Source organism: Oncorhynchus masou, chromosome 1 (assembly GCF_036934945.1).
Source record: "Oncorhynchus masou masou isolate Uvic2021 chromosome 1, UVic_Omas_1.1, whole genome shotgun sequence".
NCBI lineage: Eukaryota > Metazoa > Chordata > Actinopteri > Salmoniformes > Salmonidae > Oncorhynchus > Oncorhynchus masou.
The window spans coordinates 1,789,049-1,812,385 of NC_088212.1; the positions used below are offsets into that span (position 1 = coordinate 1,789,049).

The 23,337-nt window shown below is 44.1% G+C and overlaps 1 protein-coding gene across 1 annotated transcript in view; it reads right to left on the reverse strand.

The window, feature by feature from the left end:
- Window positions 1–4,948: 4,948 nt before the first annotated feature.
- cfap299 (cilia and flagella associated protein 299) overlaps window positions 4,949–23,337 on the reverse strand; it is a 299,483-nt gene continuing 281,094 nt past the window's right edge. Inside the window, exons 5-6 of the mRNA XM_064972046.1 lie at window positions 11,989–12,118; window positions 4,949–5,312 (exon numbers count right to left, since the gene is read on the reverse strand). Coding sequence (XP_064828118.1) covers window positions 5,220–5,312; window positions 11,989–12,118 — 223 coding nt within the window. The 3' untranslated portion in view covers window positions 4,949–5,219. The remainder of the gene's footprint in view (window positions 5,313–11,988; window positions 12,119–23,337) is intronic.

Consider the following 23,337-nt stretch of genomic DNA (forward strand, 5'->3'; position numbering starts at 1 on the left):
GGGTGAAACTAAGGTAGAGTGGAGTAGCCCCATAGCAGGGTGAAACTAAAGTAGAGTGGAGTAGCCCCCGGCCTCATAGCAGGGTGAAACTAAAGTAGAGTGGAGTAGCCCGCAGGCCTCATAGCAGGGTGAAACTAAGGTAGAGTGGAGTAGCCCCCAGGCCTCATAGCAGGGTGAAACTAAAGTAGAGTGGAGTAGCCCCCAGGCCTCATAGCAGGGTGAAACTAAAGTTGAGTGGAGTAGCCACCAGGCCCCATAGCAGGGTGAAACTAAGGTAGAGTGGAGTAGCCCCCAGGCCTCATAGCAGGGTGAAACTAAAGTAGAGTGGAGTAGCCCCCAGGCCTCATAGCAGGGTGAAACTAAAGTAGAGTGGAGTAGCCCGCAGGCCTTATAGCAGGGTGAAACTAAAGTAGAGTGGAGTAGCCCCCAGGCCTCATAGCAGGGTGAAACTAAAGTAGAGTGGAGTAGCCCCCAGGCCCCATAGCAGGGTGAAACTAAGGTAGAGTGGAGTAGCCCCATAGCAGGGTGAAACTAAAGTAGAGTGGAGTAGCCCCCGGCCTCATAGCAGGGTGAAACTAAAGTAGAGTGGAGTAGCCCCATAGCAGGGTGAAACTAAAGTAGAGTGGAGTAGCCCCATAGCAGGGCGAAACTAAAGTAGAGTGGAGTAGCCCCCAGGCCTCATAGCAGGGTGAAACTAAGGTAGAGTGGAGTAGCCCCCAGGCCTCATAGCAGGGTGAAACTAAAGTAGAGTGGAGTAGCCCCCAGGCCCCATAGCAGGGTGAAACTAAGGTAGAGTGGAGTAGCCCCATAGCAGGGTGAAACTAAAGTAGAGTGGAGTAGCCCCCAGGCCTCATAGCAGGGTGAAACTAAAGTAGAGTGGAGTAGCCCCATAGCAGGGTGAAACTAAAGTAGAGTGGAGTAGCCCCATAGCAGGGTGAAACTAAAGTAGAGTGGAGTAGCCCCCAGGCCTCATAGCAGGGTGAAACTAAAGTAGAGTGGAGTAGCCCCCAGGCCCCATAGCAGGGTGAAACTAAGGTAGAGTGGAGTAGCCCCATAGCAGGGTGAAACTAAAGTAGAGTGGAGTAGCCCCCGGCCTCATAGCAGGGTGAAACTAAAGTAGAGTGGAGTAGCCCCCGGCCTCATAGCAGGGTGAAACTAAAGTAGAGTGGAGTAGCCCGCAGGCCTCATAGCAGGGTGAAACTAAGGTAGAGTGGAGTAGCCCCCAGGCCTCATAGCAGGGTGAAACTAAAGTAGAGTGGAGTAGCCCCCAGGCCCCATAGCAGGGTGAAACTAAGATAGAGTGGAGTAGCCCCCAGGCCTCATAGCAGGGTGAAACTAAAGTAGAGTGGAGTAGCCCCCAGGCCTCATAGCAGGGTGAAACTAAAGTAGAGTGTCCTCTTACAACAGGTTCCTGGTTCCCGCACCAAGTCTGCGTCCCAGATGTTATGTTATGCCCTATTCTCTATATACTGTTGTGTACTACTGTTGACAGGAGCCCTGTGTAGTGTACTACTGTTGACAGGAGCCATGTGTAGTGTACTACTGTTGACAGGAGCCATGTGTAGTGTGCTATATAGAGAATTGGGTTGCATTTGGGACATAAATTCAAAACAATCTGGGACTGCTTAAACTATGTGGAATATAAACAATGAAGCCCCCATTATGAGAGGACAGTGGGGCTTGACCGGCTGCACTCACAACACACTGACCGGCTGCACTCACAACACACTGACTGGCTGCACTCACAACACACTGACTGGCTGCACTCACAACACACTGACCGGCTGCACTCACAACACACTGACCGGCTGCACTCACAACACACTGACTGGCTGCACTCACAACACACTGACTGGCTGCACTCAGACACTGACTGGCTGCACTCACAACACACTGACTGGCTGCACTCACAACACACTGACCGGCTGCGCTCACAACACACTGACTGGCTGCACTCACAACACACTGACTGGCTGCACTCACAACACACTGACTGGCTGCACTCACAACACACTGACTGGCTGCACTCACAACACACTGACTGGCTGCACTCACAACACACTGACTGGCTGCACTCACAACACACTGACCGGCTGCACTCACAACACACTGACTGGCTGCACTCACAACACACTGACTGGCTGCACTGACAACACACTGACTGGCTGCACTCACAACACACTGACTGGTTGCACTCACAACACACTGACCGGCTGCACTCAACACACTGACTGGCTGCACTCACAACACACTGACCGGCTGCACTCACAACACACTGACTGGCTGCACTCACGACACACTGACTGGCTGCACTCACAACACACTGACTGGCTGCACTCACAACACACTGACTGGCTGCACTGACAACACACTGACTGGCTGCACTGACAACACACTGACTGGCTGCACTGACAACACACTGACTGGCTGCACTCACAACACACTGACTGGCTGCACTCACAACACACTGACTGGCTGCACTGACAACACACTGACTGGCTGCACTCACAACACACTGACTGGCTGCACTGACAACACACTGACTGGCTGCACTGACAACACACTGACCGGCATAACAGTCTCAAATATATTCTGATGATTTTTATATGATTTTTTGGGGTATTTAAAAAAAAGTATTTTTATAATAATTTTTGTAATGTAATTGTCTGCATCACTTACAATCCCCCAAATTTATATTCTTGCAAATATATATAAATATATATATATATATACAGTTGAAGTCGGAAGGTTACATACACCATAGCCAAGTACATTTAAACTCAGTTTTTCATAATTCCTGATATTTAATCCTAGTAAAAATTCCCTTTCTCAGGTCAGTTAGGATCACCACTTTATTTTAAGAATGTGAAATTTCAGAATAATAGTAGAGAGAATTATTTATTTCAACTTTTATTTCTTTCATCACATTCCCAGTGGGACAGAAGTTTACATACACTCAATTAGTATTTGGTAGCATTGCCTTTAAATTGTTTAACTTGGGTCAAACGTTTCGGGTAGCCTTCAACAAGCTTCCCACAATAATTTGGGTGAATTTTGGCCCATTCCTCCTGACAGAGCTGATGTAACTGAGTCAGGTTTGTAGGCCTCCTTGCTCGCACATGCTGTTTCAGTTCTGCCCACAAATTTTCTATAGGATTGAGGTCTGGGCTTTGTGATGGCCACTCCAATACCTTGACTTTGTTGTCCTTAAGCCATTTTGCCTCAATTTTGGAAGTATGCTTGGGGTCATTGTCCATTTGGAAGACCCATTTGCGACCAAGCTTTAACTTCCTGACTGGTGCCTTGAGATGTTGTTTCAATATTTTTCCTCTTCCATTTTTGAGCTAATGTTGTAATTCTGGTTACAGGGAAGACATCCTCCTTCCTCTCGTGGTACCCTTCCTGCAGGCTCATCCTGACATGACCCTCCAGCATGACAATGCCACCAGCCATACTGCTCGTTCTGTGCGTGATTTCAGGAATGTCAGTGTTCTGCCATGGCCAGCGAAGAGCCCGGATCTCAATCCCATTGAGCACGTCTGGGACCTGTTGGATCGGAGGTTGAGAGCTAGGGCCATTCCCCACAGAAATGTCAGAGAACTTGCAGGTGCCTTGGTGGAAGAGTAGGGTAACCTCTCACAGCAAGAACTGGTAGATCTGGTGCAGTCCATGTGGAGGAGATGCACCGCAGTACTCAATGCAGCTGGTGGCCACACCAGATACTGACTGTTACTTTTGATTTTGACCCCACCTTTGTTCAGGGACACATTATCCCATTGCTGTTAGTCACATGTCTGTGGAACTTGTTCAGTTTATGTCTCAGTTGTTGAATCTTGTTATGTTCATACAAATATTTACACATGTTAAGTTTGCTGAAAATAAACGCAGTTGACAGTGAGAGGACCTTTTGTTTTTTTTCCTGGTTTATTATCTCCAATGTATTGACTATGTAAAAAACCTGTCTGATTAGAATGATTAATGTCCGACAAAACCTTTTCCATTCTATGCGCTATACATTTCGCTAGAATTTTTGCATCACAACACTGAAGTGTAAGGGGCCTCCAATTTTTTTAACGGACTGGATCTTTATATTTACCAACTTGTATCCTGTTTCAGTAATGATGAAATGAGACCTTGTTGAGGTGTCTGATAATCTACCGTTTATATAGGAGTGGTTAAAACATGCTAATAACCACAGAACCAATGAGTACAACCACAAACCTCCACTGGTATGTCATCCAGCCCTGGAGTTTTCCCAGACTTAAAGGCTTTAATAGCATCAAGAACTTCCTCCTCTGTAATTTGGCTTCACATGAGTCTTTCTGTACAGATGTTAATTTGACATTATTAACAGATAAACCATCCATACAATTACCTTGTGTTAGAAGAGATGGAGGAGACTGGAACCAAAACATGCTTAGAGTACTTTACTTCCTCTTTCTAAATATCATCCAGTGAATCATGAGTGACTCCATTATTTGTAACAAGTTTCAGTAAATTATTTTTGGTAGCATTTCTATGTTGAAGATTAAAAAAATATTTGGGTAATTTTTCCCCATATTCCATCCAGTTCACTTTCTTTTTATAAACTATTACACTGGATCTTTGTTGAATAAGTTCCTCCATTTCTTTTTGTTTTTCCTCTAACTTATTCTGAGCCTGGTTTTTAAAATATATTGATGTACTAGCTCTAACTTGGGATATACTTGATCATGATCACAACATCTGACTTGGTATAGACATGATCCAAGATGAGACTCTATCAGAGGTAAAGTCTACCATAAGGTCTAACGGTCTGTTCTGTTGTTGTTTGGGTTTTCCATGGGATTTCACATTCAGTGTGTAGCACAGCACCCTACAGGATCGTTAGGCTGCACTGTCATCAGTCCTCAGTCCCCACACCCAGGTGGAGAGGCTTATAGAAAGAGACAGGAGAAAGAGCACCGCATTGATGGGGGGACAACCTTTATTACATCACATTAGAAGCTTCCAGTGACTTCCAGTATGTGTTTAATAGCAGTGTGAGGTGGTGGTAGCAGGGAGGAGACAGTGAGAGGTGATTGGCTAGGTCCTTCTGGTGATGTGGTAGCAGGGAGGAGACAGTGAGAGGTGATTGGCTAGGTCCTCCTGGTGATGTGGTGGGAGGAGACAGTGAGAGGTGATTGGCGAGATCCTCCTGGTGATGTTGTAGCAGGGAGGAGACAGTGAAAGGTGATTGGCTAGGTCCTCCTGGTGATGTGGTCATAGATGACGACTTGGCTGTAGAGTTCAGACTGGAGGGGCGTCCTGGACGAGTTGTCTCCAGGTGAGGCCTACAGAGGAAACAAACACCAGGTGAGGCCTACAGATGGCAGGAACACCAGGTGAGGCCTACAGAGGAAACAAACACCAGGTGAGGCCTACAGAGGAAACAAACACCAGGTGAGGTCTACAGAGGAAACCAAACACCAGGTGAGGCCTACAGAGGAAAGGAACACCAGGTGAGGCCTACAGAGGAAAGGAACACCAGGTGAGGCCTACAGAGGAAACAAACACCAGGTGAGGCCTACAGAGGAAACAAACACCAGGTGAGGCCTACAGAGGAAAGGAACACCAGGTGAGGCCTACAGAGGAAACAAACACCAGGTGAGGCCTACAGAGGAAAGGAACACCAGGTGAGGCCTACAGAGGAAACAAACACCAGGTGAGGCCTACATAGGAAAGGAACACCAGGTGAGGCCTACAGAGGAAAGGAACACCAGGTGAGGCCTACAGAGGAAACAAACACCAGGTGAGGCCTACAGAGGAAAGGAACACCAGGTGAGGCCTACAGAGGAAAGGAACACCAGGTGAGGCCTACAGAGGAAACAAACACCAGGTGAGGCCTACAGAGGAAACAAACACCAGTTAAGGCCTACAGAGGAAAGGAACACCAGGTGAGGTCTACAGAGGAAAGGAACACCAGGTGAGGCCTACAGAGGAAACAAACACCAGGTGAGGCCTACAGAGGAAAGGAACACCAGGTGAGGCCTACAGAGGAAACAAACACCAGGTGAGGCCTACAGAGGAAAGGAACACCAGGTGAGGCCTACAGAGGAAAGGAACACCAGGTGAGGCCTACAGAGGAAACAAACACCAGGTGAGGCCTACAGAGGAAACAAACACCAGGTGAGGCCTACAGAGGAAAGGAACACCAGGTGAGGCCTACAGAGGAAACAAACACCAGGTGAGGCCTACAGAGGAAACAAACACCAGTTAAGGCCTACAGAGGAAAGGAACACCAGGTGAGGTCTACAGAGGAAATGAACACCAGGTGAGGCCTACAGATGGCAGGAACACCAGGTGAGGCCTACAGAGGAAACAAACACCAGGTGAGGTCTACAGAGGAAACAAACACCAGGTGAGGCTTACAGAGGAAACAAACACCAGGTGAGGCCTACAGAGGAAACAAACACCAGGTGAGGCCTACAGAGGAAGCAAACACCAGGTGAGGCCTACAGAGGAAACAAACACCAGTTAAGGCCTACAGAGGAAAGGAACACCAGGTGAGGTCTACAGAGGAAATGAACACCAGGTGAGGCCTACAGATGGCAGGAACACCAGGTGAGGCCTACAGAGGAAACAAACACCAGGTGAGGTCTACAGAGGAAACAAACACCAGGTGAGGCTTACAGAGGAAACAAACACAAGGTGAGGCCTACAGAGGAAACAAACACCAGGTGAGGCCTACAGAGGAAGCAAACACCAGGTGAGGCCTACAGAGGAAACAAACACCAGGTGAGGTCTACAGAGGAAACAAACACCAGTTGAGGTCTACAGAGGAAACAACACCAGGTGAGGCTTACAGAGGAAAGCTGGGGTCCCTCCACCCAGATTACATAAAGCGGTGTGAGCATGGGAGGAGCTGGGTCCCCTCCACCCAGATTACATAAAGAGGTGTGAGCATGGGAGGAGCTGGGTCCCCTCCACCCAGATTACATAAAGCGGTGTGAGCATGGGAGGAGCTGGGTCCCCTCCACCCAGATTACATAAAGCGGTGTGAGCATGGGAGGAGCTGGGTCCCCTCCACCAAGATTACATAAAGCGGTATGAGCATGGGAGGAGCTGGGTCCCCTCCACCCAGATTACATAAAGCGATGTGAGCATGGGAGGAGCTGGGTCCCCTCCACCCAGATTACATAAAGCGGTGTGAGCATGGGAGAAGCTGGGTCCCCTCCACCCAGATTACATAAAGCGGTGTGAGCATGGGAGGAGCTGGGGCCCCTCCACCAAGATTACATAAAGAGGAGTGAGCATGGGAGGAGCTGGGTCCCCTCCACCCAGATTACATAAAGCGGTGTGAGCATGGGAGGAGTTGGGTCCCCTCCACCCAGATTACATAAAGAGGAGTGAGCATGGGAGGAGCTGGGTCCCCTCCACCCAGATTACATAAAGCGGTGTGAGCATGGGAGGAGCTGGGTCCCCTCCACCCAGATTACATAAAGCGGTGTGAGCATGGGAGAAGCTGGGTCCCCTCCACCCAGATTACATAAAGCGGTGTGAGCATGGGAGAAGCTAGGTCCCCTCCACCCAGATTACATAAAGCGGTGTGAGCATGGAGAAGCTGAGGCCCCTCCACCCAGATTACATAAAGCGATGTGAGCACGGGAGGAGCTGGGTCCCCTCCACCCAGATTACATAAAGAGGTGTGAGCATGGGAGAAGCTGGGTCCCCTCCACCCAGATTACATAAAGCGGTGTGAGCATGGGAGAAACTGGGTCCCCTCCACCCAGATTACATAAAGCGGTGTGAGCATGGGAGGAGCTGGGTCCCCTCCACCCAGATTACATAAAGAGGTGTGAGCATGGGAGAAGCTGGGCCCCCTCCACCCAGATTACATAAAGAGGTGTGAGCATGGGAGGAGCTGGGTCCCCTCCACCCAGATTACATAAAGCGGTGTGAGCATGGAAGAAGCTGGGTCCCCTCCACCCAGATTACATAAAGCGGTGTGAGCATGGGAGGAGCTGGGGCCCCTCCACCAAGATTACATAAAGAGGAGTGAGCATGGGAGGAGCTGGGTCCCCTCCACCCAGATTACATAAAGCGGTGTGAGCATGGGAGGAGTTGGGTCCCCTCCACCCAGATTACATAAAGAGGAGTGAGCATGGGAGGAGCTGGGTCCCCTCCACCCAGATTACATAAAGCGGTGTGAGCATGGGAGGAGCTGGGTCCCCTCCACCCAGATTACATAAAGCGGTGTGAGCATGGGAGAAGCTGGGTCCCCTCCACCCAGATTACATAAAGCGGTGTGAGCATGGGAGAAGCTAGGTCCCCTCCACCCAGATTACATAAAGCGGTGTGAGCATGGAGAAGCTGAGGCCCCTCCACCCAGATTACATAAAGCGATGTGAGCACGGGAGGAGCTGGGTCCCCTCCACCCAGATTACATAAAGAGGTGTGAGCATGGGAGAAGCTGGGTCCCCTCCACCCAGATTACATAAAGCGGTGTGAGCATGGGAGAAACTGGGTCCCCTCCACCCAGATTACATAAAGCGGTGTGAGCATGGGAGGAGCTGGGTCCCCTCCACCCAGATTACATAAAGCGGTATGAGCATGGGAGGAGCTGGGTCCCCTCCACCCAGATTACATAAAGCGGTATGAGCATGGGAGGAGCTGGGTCCCCTCCACCCAGATTACATAAAGCGGTGTGAGCATGGGAGGAGCTGGGTCCCCTCCACCCAGATTACATAAAGCAAAAAACAAAAATTGTCCAGTTGTGTGGATGATTCTACAATGTTTCTAATAGGGTGCAAAAAAAAACATTCACCTGATGTTACAACAACATTCCCAGATCACATTTAGTCTGTTCTTTAAACATTCCCAGAATGCTTATTTAAGCAACGTTGTGAAGATATGACTAGAGATAGATTCCCAAAACACAAACTGTCCAGTTCTGCTGATATTCATAATGTTTGTATCAGGGTGCACAAAACATTTATTTGATGTTGACAGAGCAGCCTTTCTGAGTTCTTTAAAGGTTCCCATGTTGACAGAATGTTGACAGAACAGCCTTTCTGAGTTCTTTAAAGGTTCCCATGTTGACAGAACAGCCTTTCTGAGTTCTTTAAAGGCTCCCATGTTGACAGAACAGCCTTTCTGAGTTCTTTAAAGGTCCCCATGTTGACAGAATGTTGACAGAACAGCCTTTCTGAGTTCTTTAAAGGTTCCCATGTTGACAGAACAGCCTTTCTGAGTTCTTTAAAGGTCCCCATGTTGACAGAATGTTGACAGAACAGCCTTTCTGAGTTCTTTAAAGGTTCCCATGTTGACAGAACAGCCTTTCTGAGTTCTTTAAAGGTCCCCATGTTGACAGAATGTTGACAGAGCAGCCTTTCTGAGTTCTTTAAAGGTTCCCCTGTTGACAGAACAGCCTTTCTGAGTTCTTTAAAGGTTCCCATGTTGACAGAACAGCCTTTCTGAGTTCTTTAAAGGTCCCCATGTTGACAGAATGTTGACAGAACAGCCTTTCTGAGTTCTTTAAAGGTTCCCATGTTGACAGAACAGCCTTTCTGAGTTCTTTAAAGGTTCCCATGTTGACAGAACAGCCTTTCTGAGTTCTTTAAAGGTTCCCATGTTGACAGAATGTTGACAGAATGTTGACAGAATGTTGACAGAGCAGCCTTTCTGAGTTCTTTAAAGGTCCCCATGTTGACAGAATGTTGACAGAGAAGCCTTTCTGAGTTCTTTAAAGGTTCCCATGTTGACAGAACAGCCTTTCTGAGTTCTTTAAAGGTCCCCATGTTGACAGAATGTTGACAGAGCAGCCTTTCTGAGTTCTTTAAAGGTTCCCCTGTTGACAGAACAGCCTTTCTGAGTTCTTTAAAGGTTCCCATGTTGACAGAACAGCCTTTCTGAGTTCTTTAAAGGTCCCCATGTTGACAGAATGTTGACAGAACAGCCTTTCTGAGTTCTTTAAAGGTTCCCATGTTGACAGAACAGCCTTTCTGAGTTCTTTAAAGGTTCCCATGTTGACAGAACAGCCTTTCTGAGTTCTTTAAAGGTTCCCATGTTGACAGAATGTTGACAGAATGTTGACAGAATGTTGACAGAGCAGCCTTTCTGAGTTCTTTAAAGGTCCCCATGTTGACAGAATGTTGACAGAGAAGCCTTTCTGAGTTCTTTAAAGGTTCCCATGTTGACAGAACAGCCTTTCTGAGTTCTTTAAAGGTTCCCATGTTGACAGAATGTTGACAGATCAGCCTTTCTGAGTTCTTTAAAGGTTCCCATGTTGACAGAACAGCCTTTCTGAGTTCTTTAAAGGTCCCCATGTTGACAGAATGTTGACAGAACAGCCTTTCTGAGTTCTTTAAAGGTTCCCATGTTGACAGAATGTTGATAGAACAGCCTTTCTGAGTTCTTTAAAGGCTCCCATGTTGACAGAACAGCCTTTCTGAGTTCTTTAAAGGTTCTCAGAACATGAACTTAGTTTGTGGGAACAGTGTTGGTACATTACAAGAGAAATGCTCAGTTGTGATGGCATTCATACATTTAACTTAGGTTGCACAGGACGTTCCCTTAATATTACAAAAAGTTTAAAGAAATCCCATCAGCATTCTTTAAAGAACAGACAACATGTGATCTGGGAACCTTTAAAGAACAGACAACATGTGTTCTGGGAACCTTTAAAGAACAGACAACATTGTGTTCTGGGAACCTTTAAAGAACAGACAACATGTGTTCTGGGAACCTTTAAAGAACAGACAACATGTGATCTGGGAACCTTTAAAGAACAGACAACATGTGTTCTGGGAACCTTTAAAGAACAGACAACATGTGTTCTGGGAACCTTTAAAGAACAGACAACATGTGTTCTGGGAACCTTTAAAGAACAGACAACATGTGTTCTGGGAACCTTTAAAGAACAGACAACATGTGTTCTGGGAACCTTTAAAGAACAGACAACATGTGATCTGGGAACCTTTAAAGAACAGACAACATGTGTTCTGGGAACCTTTAAAGAACAGACAACATGTGTTCTGGGAACCTTTAAAGAACAGACAACATGTGATCTGGGAACCTTTAAAGAACAGACAACATGTGTTCTGGGAACCTTTAAAGAACATACAACATGTGATCTGGGAAAGTTCTTGCAACATCAGGCAAACATTCTATAATCATCACCACGGCTGGGTCTGTGCTTTGCTGGGTTGAGCTGGGCTGGGTTGAGCTGGGCTGGGTTGAGCTGGGCTGGGGCAGTGCCATGCTGTTCAGGACTGGGCTGGGTTCTGGGCATGTGGGTGGTTGCTGGTTGCTCTGTCTGGCTTCCAGGGCCTCTAGTGTTTTAATAAGCAGCCTGGTCTGCTCTACTCTGCGTTGCTCTGGTCGGGGCTGGGCGGTGTTCAACCGCAGCTGGAGCGATTTTGATTTCGCCCCTTAACAGCAGAACTCAACAACACAGCAGAACTCAATATGTCCCTAAAGCTCAGTTTGCAACTCATGTTCAAAATAGTTGTGCTGCTCCACAAAGCTACTTCCCTTCCCACTCTGCCCCCAGCAGAGAGGAAAGAGATCTATGTTAACACCCAGAACTAGCAGACGGTGGATTAGGCTGGAGTTACCTTGTGGAACCCTGTTCAGTGTTTAACGACAGTCAGCAGGGGACTGTGTCTGTCTGTCTGTCTGTCTGTCTGTCTGTCTGTCTGTCTGTCTGGCTGTCAGCAGGGGACATAACTGTGTCTGTCTGTCTGACAGTCAGCAGGGGACCTAACTCTGTCTGTCTGTCAGCTTGGGACCTAACTCTGTCTGTCTGTCTGACAGTCAGCAGGGGACCTAACTCTGTCTGTCTGTCTGTCTGACAGTCAGCAGGGGACCTAACTCTGTCTGACAGTCAGCAGGGGACCTAACTTTGTCTGTCTGACAGCAGCAGCACCATCTCTCTCTCTCTCTCTCTCTCTCTCTCTCTCTCTGTCTCTCTATCTAGGAAACATAGACCAGAGGAGAGCACAACACCATCACACAAACATAGCCTACCTTAGGGTCCACGTTGAGAATCTTTCTGTCTGTCTTGTTCTTAAACAGCAGACCACTGGAGTTCTCAGCGATCACCTGGTAGTTAGCGCTGACATTGGACGTGGACACCTGGGTCTCCCAGTTGTAGAAGCTAGGAACAAATAGAAAGTGTTAGTCAATTAAATAATACAACTTCCGAATTGGTTTCTACAGATAATTAGAAATAGTAGTGTTATATTTCTATCTATATTCTATATTAGTCATGTTGAACAGATCTATATTCTATATTAGTCATGTTGAACAGATCTATATTATATACTAGTCATGTTGAACAGATCTATATTCTATACTAGTCATGTTGAACAGATCTATATTATATACTAGTCATGTTGAACAGATCTATATTCTATACTAGTCATGTTGAACAGATCTATATTCTATACTAGTCATGTTGAACAGATCTATATTCTATACTAGTCATGTTGAACAGATCTATATTCTATACTAGTCATGTTGAACAGGTCTATATTCTATACTAGTCATGTTGAACAGGTCTATATTCTATACTAGCAATGTTGAACAGGTCTATACTCTATACTAGTCATTCTGAACTTCTATACTCGTCATGTTGAACAGATCTATATTATATACTAGTCATGTTGACCAGGTCTATATTCTATATTAGTCATGTTGAACAGATCTATATTCTATACTCGTCATGTTGAACAGATCTATATTATATACTAGTCATGTTGAACAGGTCTATATTCTATACTAGTCATGTTGAACAGATCTATATTATATACTAGTCTTGTTGAACAGGTCTGTATTCTATACTAGTCATGTTGAACAGGTCTATATTCTACACTAGTCATGCTGAACTTCTATACTAGTCATGTTGAACAGATCTATATTCTATACTAGTCATGTTGAACAGATCTATATTCTACACTAGTCATGCTGAACTTCTATACTAGTCATGTTGAACAGATCTATATTCTATACTAGTCATGTTGAACAGATCTATATTCTATACTAGTCATGTTGAACTTCTATACTATATTCTACGCTAGTCATGTTGAACAGGTCTATATTATATACTAGTCATGTTGAACAGGTCTATATTCTATACTAGTCATGTTGAACAGATCTATATTATATACTAGTCTTGTTGAACAGGTCTGTATTCTATACTAGTCATGTTGAACAGGTCTATATTCTACACTAGTCATGCTGAACTTCTATACTAGTCATGTTGAACAGATCTATATTCTATACTAGTCATGTTGAACAGATCTATATTCTACACTAGTCATAAAGAACTTCTATACTAGTCATGTTGAACAGATCTATATTCTATACTAGTCATGTTGAACAGATCTATATTCTATACTAGTCATGTTGAACTTCTATACTATATTCTACGCTAGTCATGTTGAACAGGTCTATATTATATACTAGTCATGTTGAACAGGTCTATATTCTATACTAATGATAGTCTATGGTATTGACTACAGCCTGTCCTGTGGAAGTGTAGATGATAGTCTATGGTATTGACTACAGCCTGTCCTGTGGAAGTGTAGATGATAGTCTATGGTATTGACTACAGCCTGTCCTGTGGAAGTGTAGATGATAGTCTATGGTATTGACTACAGCCTGTCCTGTGGAAGTGTAGATGATAGTCTATGGTATTGACTACAGCCTGTCCTGTGGAAGTGTAGATGATAGTCTATGGTATTGACTACAGCCTGTCCTGTGGAAGTGTAGATGATAGGCTATGGTATTGACTACAGCCTGTCCTGTGGATGTGTAGATGATAGTCTATGGTATTGACTACAGCCTGTCCTGTGGAAGTGTAGATGATAGTCTATGGTATTGACTACAGCCTGTCCTGTGGAAGTGTAGATGATAGTCTATGGTATTGACTACAGCCTGTCCTGTGGAAGTGTAGATGATAGTCTATGGTATTGACTACAGCATGTCCTGTGGAAGTGTAGATGATAGGCTATGGTATTGACTACAGCCTGTCCTGTGGAAGTGTAGATGATAGGCTATGGTATTGACTACAGTATGTCCTGTGGAAGTGGAAGTCCGGCCACTACCTAGTTCTGCTCTCCATGGTCTGACTTCCCCTCCACCAGTTACGCACCCCTTTACACTATGGTATTGACTACAGCCTATCATGTCCATTTATGAATTAAATCTATTCACTCCGTGATCTTGCTTTCCGCCTCTCAGCGGTCATCGTTACAATAGGAGAGAAAGGCCACTTTGCAATCTGAGCGGAGGCATTCAACATTTTGAAACTATTTAATCATTTTTACTTTCCCCAGAGGGTTCTACATGTAACCGAAAATAGTTCTACCTGGAACGTAAAAGGGTTTTCCTGTGGGGACAGAACCCTTTTGGAACCCTGTTGTCTAAGAGTGTAGGAGGGTTGGGGGGGGGGGGGGGGAATGGGACCCCCAAAAACACGTCTCTCTCTCTCTAACTTCATAAAAGTTCAGATTCCAGAGACATCTGCTTCCACTGAAGGGTTTTCTAACTTCCCCTGTCAGCATTCTGAGTGACAGGCAGCCTGTGTCCCAAATGGCACCCTGTACCCCATAGGTCTCTGGTCTAAAGCACTGCACTATACAGGGAGCCATTTGGAAGGCATCCCCAGTCTGTTGTTGCAGTAAAGACAGGAAGCAGAGACAGTCTCTGTGACAGGGACCTTCACCATCCAAATCTTGCAGGGCCACCGTACACACGATACACTTGACGCAGGAAAGCATTAGGTAAGACAGGACGACCAGAGGCCTTGAGCTGCAGTCTGCTGTGTAGTGCAGACAGAGCACTGCCAACAGAGTAACACAGCCTAGCAAGCCTCCGTTCAGAATAGACTGTTGCAATGTTCCAATTATAAAATAACAGACTGAGGTTTAACCCACTTTCACCACCGGTGTCTTTTTCTAGGTATTAAAAGAAAACTAGATGGTAATTTTCCACGAAGAAAAATTGGTGGGGCTTTAACTAGTATTTTTGTGGTAGTAGAAGAACTTTAACATGTCTTAAGCCAAGCAGTAGTGATTGGTAGTAGATATTGCTGTTCTGATTTTAGATTTGAATAGCAGAGAAGTAGACCAAGTGGTCAAGGTAGCTGACTAGTATCCAAAGTCCCGATGTTTACTCATTGTCTCATACGGCAGGGTAGCCTAGTGGTTAGAACGTTGGACTAATGTTATTGTCTGCATACTTCCAATCCCCCATATATATTTTTGCAATATATATATATATATGAGTGGCAAGAGAAAAAAAAGTATGTGAACCCTTTGGTATTACTCGGGATTTCTGCATAAATTGGTCACAACAATAAACAAACACAGTCTGCTTATTAAACTAATAACACACAAATTATTGTATTTGTCTTGTCAATGTTGAATACATAATTTAAAAACTCACAGTGTAGGTTGGAAAAAGTATGTGAACCACTAGGCTAATGACTTCTCCAAAAGCTAATTGGAGTCCAATCAATGAGATGAGATTGGAGATGTTGGTTAGATGTTGGTTAGAGTTGCCCTGCCCTATAAAAAACACTCACAAAATTTGAGTTTGTTTTCACAAGAAGCATTGCCTGATGTGAACCTTACCTCGAACAAAAGAGATCTCAGAAGACCCAAGACTAAGAATTGTTGACTTGCAAAAAGGAAAGGGTTACAAAAGTATCTCTAAAAGCCTTGATGTTTATCAGTCCACGGTAAGACAAATGTATATAAATGGAGAAAGTTCAGCACTGTTGCTACTCTCACTAGGACTGGCCTTCCTGCAAAGATGACTGCAAGAGCACAGCGCAGAATGCTCAATGAGGTTAAGAAGAATCCTAGAGTTTCAGCTAAAGACTTACAGAAATCTCTGGAACATGCTAACATCTCTGTTGACGAGTCTACGATACGTAGATACTAAACAACTTGCTTTCATCGATGGAAAAATGAATTCCCAAGTTTATGAAGACATTTTGCAGGAGAATGTAAGGCTATCTGAGTCCTGACCTCAACCCGATTGAGATGCTGTGTGCATGACCTCAAGACAGCAGTTCACACCAGACGTCACAAGAATATTTCTGAACTGAAACAGTTTTGTAAAGAGGAATGGTACAAACTTCCTCCTGACCGCAGTGCAGGTCCGATCCACAACTACAGAAAATGTTTGGTTGAGGTTATGGCTTCCAAAAGAGGGTCAACCAGTTATTAAATCCAGGGGTTCACATACTTCTCCCACCCTGCACTGTGAATGTTTACATGGTGTGTTCAATAAAAACATGAAAACGTATCGTTTGTGTGTTATTAGTTTAAGCAGACTGTGTTTGTCTATTGTTGTGACCTAGATGAAGTTCAGATCAAATTTTATGACCAATTTATGCAGAAATCCAGATAATTCCAAAGGGTTCACATACTGTTTATTGCCACTGTATATACAGTATATACATACACAAATACAGTGCCTTGCAAAAGTATTCAGCCCCCTTGAACTTTGCGACCTTTTGCCACATTTCAGGCTTCAAACATAAAGATATAAAACTGTATTTTTTTGTGAAGAATCAACAACAAGTGGGACACAGTCATGAAGTGGAACGACATTTATTGGATATTTCAAACTTTTTTAACAACTCAAAAACTGAAAAATTGGGCGTGCAAAATTATTCAGCCCCTTACTTTCAGTGCAGGAAACTCTCTACAGAGGTTCAGTGAGGATCTCTGAATGATCCAATGTTGACCTAAATGACTAATGATGATAAATACAATCCACCTGTGTGTAATCAAGTCTCTGTATAAATGCACCTGCACTGTGATAGTCTCAGAGGTCCGTTAAAAGCGCAGAGAGCATCATGAAGAACAAGGAACACACCAGGCAGGTCCGAGATATTCTTTAGTCATATCCCAGTTTACCCTGATGAACTCTATAGTCATATCCCAGTTTACCCTGATTAACTCTTTAGTCATATCCCAGTTGACCCTGATTAACTCTTTAGTCATATCCCAGTTTACCCTGATTAACTCTTTAGTCATATCCCAGTTTACCCTGATCAACTCTTTAGTCATATCCCAGTTTACCCTGATCAACTCTTTAGTCATATCCCAGTTTACCCCGATTAACTCTTTAGTCATATCCCAGTTTACCCCGATTAACTCTTTAGTCATATCCCAGTTTACCCTGATTAACTCTTTAGTCATATCCCAGTTTACCCCGATTAACTCTTTAGTCATATCCCAGTTTACCCCGATTAACTCTTTAGTCATATCCCAGTTTACCCTGATTAACTCTCTAGTCATATCCCAGTTTACCCTGATTAACTCTTTAGTCATATCCCAGTTTACCCTGATTAACTCTTTAGTCATATCCCAGTTTACCCTGATTAACTCTTTAGTCATATCCCAGTTTACCCCGATTAACTCTTTAGTCAGATCCCAGTTTACCCTGATCAACTCTTTAGTCATATCCCAGTTTACCCCGATTAACTCTTTAGTCATATCCCAGTTTACCCTGATTAACTCTTTAGTCATATCCCAGTTTACCCTGATTAACTCTTTAGTCATATCCCAGTTTACCCTGATTAACTCTTTAGTCATATCCCAGTTTACCCTGATTAACTCTTTAGTCATATCCCAGTTTACCCTGATTAACTCTTTAGTCATATCCCAGTTTACCCTGATTAACTCTAGTCATATCCCAGTTTACCCTGATTAACTCTTTAGTCATAACCCAGTTTACCCTGATTAACTCTTTAGTCATATCCCAGTTTACCCTGATTAACTCTTTAGTCATATCCCAGTTTACCCTGATTAACTCTTTAGTCATATCCCAGTTTACCCTGATTAACTCTAGTCATATCCCAGTTTACCCTGATTAACTCTTTAGTCATAACACAGTTTATCCTGATTAACTCTTTAGTCATAACCCAGTTTACCCTGATTAACTCTTTAGTCATATCCCAGTTTACCCTGATTAACTCTTTAGTCATATCCCAGTTTACCCTGATTAACTCTAGTCATATCCCAGTTTATCTAGTTGCTTATTGTCTTGCCTACACCTAGCGAACAGTTTTTTGAATTATATGAGAAAAAAATATTCATTGATTTGGAATGGCAAGCAAGACAAAATTAAACGGGCCTATGTATATAATGAATTTGAATCCGGAGGGCAGAAATGACTAAATATTAAAGCATTAGACCTCTCACTAAAGGCATCAGTCATAAAAAAGTTATACTTAAATCCAAATGGGTTCTCTAGCAAATCAGTAAGAATGTCTCACCCCATGTTCAAGAATGGCCTTTTCCCCAAATATTCCGAAAAGAAAATCGTCCCCCAAAAATCGTTATTTTTAAAACAAGCCTTAGAAAGTTGGTTGCCATTTCAGTTTAATCCACCAGAAAAGACAGAACAAATAATACAGCAAATATTGTGGTTAAACTGAAATATACTAATTGATCAATAAAAAATAAATTGAATTTAATAAAAAATATATTATAATCTTCATAACTTATATCATAAATAGGACTGGTGGATTTATGTCACACATGCAGCTAACACAGACATATGGAAATGTCTGCTCTACCCAAAATTACAACCAACTAATTGCGGCCTTATGGCAAAAATGGAAGAGGAGAGTAGAAGGAGGAAAAAGTAAGGAGCTTCTCTGTTCTGATAAATAAGAAAAGTATACCAGTTTCATTTAAGGACCAAAACACTGACAGCTGTGCCATATAGATTGCAAAATAGTTGTGAAGAGATTCTTGACATACCGATTCCATGGCACATGGTTTATGAACTGATACGGAAAACGACACCGGATTCAAAACTTCACATTTTTATATTTAAATTATTATACAAAATTCTTGCAACCAATAGATTGTTATTTATATGGGGGATACAACCTTCCCAGCTCTGCAGAGTTTACTGTAAAGAGACAGAATCATTAGATCATTTGTTTTGGTACTGTCCATGCTGTATGTAGCTTGTTTTTGGTCACAGCTCCAGGAATGGCTGAATAATTGTTACCTGGAGCTAACCCTGCAGATAGCACTACTGGGTGATCTGGAAATAATTAGTCAGTCGATCAATAATATAATAATACTTTTAGCAAACATGTTAATTAACAATCTGTAGAAACTATGACAATAGAAAAGTTCAGAACTTTTGTGAAAACATCACAACACAGTTAAAAAATGTATAGCAAATAGAAATCCAATATGGATGCTACCATAGAAAAGTTATTTACCTTTCTATGGTAGCAAGATCTGACCTATGTTTGCTAACGTTCTATAAAAATGTATTGGAGTGAGATCATTTATTTCGCGATATGTATACAGAGTATGTCCACATCCCCGTCAGACCATTTTATTGGAAAACGAATGTAAAAGTTGTACTTTTTTGCAATCTAATACGTAATATGGTTCCCTGATCATAGTTCAGATGTAATCAAGAAACAAAATCTAGATCCTCTATGAGGCTGTGGAGGGATTTGAATTGTGGATTTAAAAGAAAACGTGAATCATCAGCGTACAATCACACCTTTGTTTTTAAGTCCTGGATCTCTAATCCCTTGATATTATTGTTTGATCTGATTTTAATAGCTAACATTTCAATGACAATAATAAATAGCTATGCCGAGAGTGGACAACCTTGTTGTTTAAAACTTTCTGAGAAGTAGCCATTATTTACTATTTCACAGCTAGGGTTACTATAAATGATTTTAACCCATTTTATAAGAGATTCTACAAAATTGAAATATTCTAGGCATTTATATATAAACTCCAGTTGTATTTTATCAAAAGCCTTTTCAAAATCAGCTATGAAAACCAGGCCTGGTTTCCCAGATTTTTCATAGTACTCTATTGTTTCCAGTACTTGTCTTATATTATCTCCAATGTATAGTCCATGTAAAAAACCTGTATAACTGTAGTTTTGGATTACTTGTTGGTGACCACTGCATGGTCAGAACTAGAAGCACAAGCATTTCGCTACACTCGCATTAACATCTGCTAACCATGTGTATGTGACAAATAAAATTTGATTTGATTTGGTAGTTACAGTCTTGTCCCATTGCAGCAACTCCAGTATGGACTCGGGTGAGTCGATGGTCGAGAGCCGCGCGTCCTCCGAAACATGACCTCGCCAAACTGCACTGCTTTTTGACAGAATGCTTGCTTAACCCGAAAGCCAGCCATGCCAATGTTTCAGAGGAAACACTGTACACCTGGCGACGTGTCAGCATGCACTGCACCCAGACAGCCTGGGATTGAACCAGGATCTGTAGTGATGCAGCTAGCACCGCTGCGCCACTCGGGAGGCCTGATAGTATCTTTTTAATTCTATGCGCTATACATTTCGCTAGACTTTTTGCATCACAACACTGAAGTGTAAGGGGCCTCCAATTTTTTTAATGGACTGGATCTTTATATTTACCAACTTGTATCCTGTTTCAGTAATAATGAAATGAGACCTTGTTGAGGTGTCTGATAATCTACCGTTTATATAGGAGTGGTTAAAACATGCTAATAACCACAGAACCAATGAGTACAACCACAAACCTCCACTGGTATGTCATCCAGCCCTGGCGTTTTCCCAGACTTAAAGGCTTTAATAGCATCAAGAACTTCCTCCTCTGTAATTTGGCTTCACATGAGTCTTTTTGTATGGCTGTTAATTTTACATTATTAACAGAATTTGTTTTGGTGTCAAAAGTTACATTGTTTACAGTAGTTGTGTGGTCAATATTTGAGCAATTGTGGTCAGTAGTTGTGGTCAGTAGTTGGGGTCAGTAGTTGTGGTCTGTAGTTGTGTTGTTGTGGTCAGTAGTTGTGTGGTTGTGGTCAGTGGCTAAACTACAGTTGTCGCGTGTGGAAACTGAAAGAAGTGCGATGAGAAGCGATCGGGTGAACTGTGAAGCGAGTGAAATAACACAGCTTCGCTCTATCCAATCAGAGCAGCACGATCAACGTACAGCCCGCCCTTTTCTTTACAGACAGGCAAACTATCCAGTTATTTAGAGCATGAGGCGTGATCTTGAGAAGGAGGAGGAAGCTTGTGAGCATTAGAAACCTTCTGTTTCTAATGCTCATTCCAGGTCGTCCAGCCCGGGGAAGCCACAGTTGCCCTAGCAGGCTTGCTTCCTCTATGCCTAAAACCAGTGTGAGAAACATGCTAACAAATGTTTGTGCTATGAAACTAAATAAATACCGCACCCTGACCCACAAAACAGCTTTGGTAGATTCATGACATTGTTGTCAGACAAAGCAAGGACAGTGAACTTTGATACGTGATGAAGTTTAATTGGAATTTGCAGCTGTTGTTGGTAAGCAATGAATCTGCTAGCTTCTGACTTGACTTCCTGCGTCTACACTGAACAAAAATATAAACGCAGCATGCAACAATTTCAAAGCAGAGAAGTAGGAAGATTTCACACACTACGTTTTTGTCTGACTTGTTGGAGTGGTCAAAACGGCAGTTTGGAAAAAGTTAGGAAAAAATATGTTAATGTGGTAACTAAAACAACTGTATCGTTAGATACGTAGCAGCTGTTTCTGTCTAACTTGTTTGGGAAAGTGGTCAAAATGTCAGTTGTTTATAAAAACAAAGGTACAGAAAATGTTGTTGCTGCAGTTACTAAAACGGCTGTAACGTTTGATCCGCATCAGATAACTATGTTCCCATTTGAATAGCAGGGAAGGAGACCAAGATGTCGTACCCTGTACGTTCTTGTCAAAGTAGCTGATTCGTGTAAAAGTGGCATTGTGATATTTACACTGAATGAAATGTTGGAAGTGATGATGTCACAATGGGACCTTTAGAATGTTGAGGAAGTGGATGGAAGACAAAAAAAAAATGTTTAACTTAAAAAGTATCCAAATGTTAATAAAATATATGAAAATGTTGTTTGTAAGCACACTGGTCCTGGCCAGTCTACAGACCGGTCCTGGCCAGTCTACAGACCGGTCCTGGCCAATCTACAGACCGGTCCTGGCCAGTCTAAACACCGGTCCTGGCCAGTCTACACACCGGTCCTGGCCAGTCTACACACCGGTCCTGGCCAGTCTACAGACCGGTCGTGGCCAGTCTACAGACCGGTCCTGGCCAGTCTACAGACCGATCTTGGCCAGTCTACACACCGGTCCTGGCCAATCTACAGACCGGTCCTGGCCAGTCTACAGACCGGTCCTGGCCAGTCTACAGACCGGTCGTGGCCAGTCTACAGACCGGTCCTGGCCAGTCTACACACCGATCTTGGCTAGTCTACACACCGGTCCTGGCCAGTCTACAGACGGGTCCTGGCCAGTCTACAGACCGGTCCTGGCCAATCTACAGACCGGTCCTGGCCAGTCTACAGACCGGTCGTGGCCAGTCTACAGACCGGTCCTGGCCAGTCTACACACCGGTCCTGGCCAGTCTACACACCGGTCCTGGCCAGTCTACACACCGGTCCTGGCCAGTCTACAGACCGGTCGTGGCCAGTCTACAGACCGGTCCTGGCCAGTCTACAGACCGATCTTGGCCAGTCTACACACCGATCTTGGCCAGTCTACACACCGGTCCTGGCCAGTCTACAGACCGGTCCTGGCCAGTCTACACACCGATCTTGGCCAGTCTACACACCGATCTTGGCCAGTCTACACACCGGTCCTGGCCAGTCTACACACCGGTCCTGGCCAGTCTACACACCGATCTTGGCCAGTCTACACACCGATCTTGGCCAGTCTACACACCAATCTTGGCCAGGCTACACACCGATCTTGGCCAGTCTACAGACCGGTCCTGGCCAGTCTACAGACCGGTCCTGGCCGATCTACAAACCGGTCCTGGCCAGTCTACACACCGATCTTGGCCAGTCTACACACCGATCTTGGCCAGGCTACACACTGGTCCTGGCCAGTCTACACATTTCAAAGTTTGAAAGGCATTTCTAGTTTAAATGGTGGAAGAGGAGTAGCATGCTAAATAATAATAATAAGATGAAGAAGTCAAAAGTCAAATGACGAAGATTTAAAGTCGAGACTTTTGCTTCGAAGGGCCCCACCAGATAATATTGTCCACTTCCTGTACATGGACACATGCACACTTCCTCTCTTTTGTCCTCTCGTCCACGCTCTGTTCAGGACCTATTTATACAGAAATGCCATACGGCATTTAACATTTTTGGGGTCAACCACTTTCATGCCATGGTGAACCATTGGTAGAAAACAGGACGGGAAAAGACACTTCAACACTTAACATGAAAAGAGACGGATAGAAAGTGTTTACCGTAAGTAGACTGAAATGCTGTATTACTGGCCTTTCATCCATGTTGCAGCAGCTATAGGAAGGCTATATGGATGTCCTCATAGGGGCCACTAC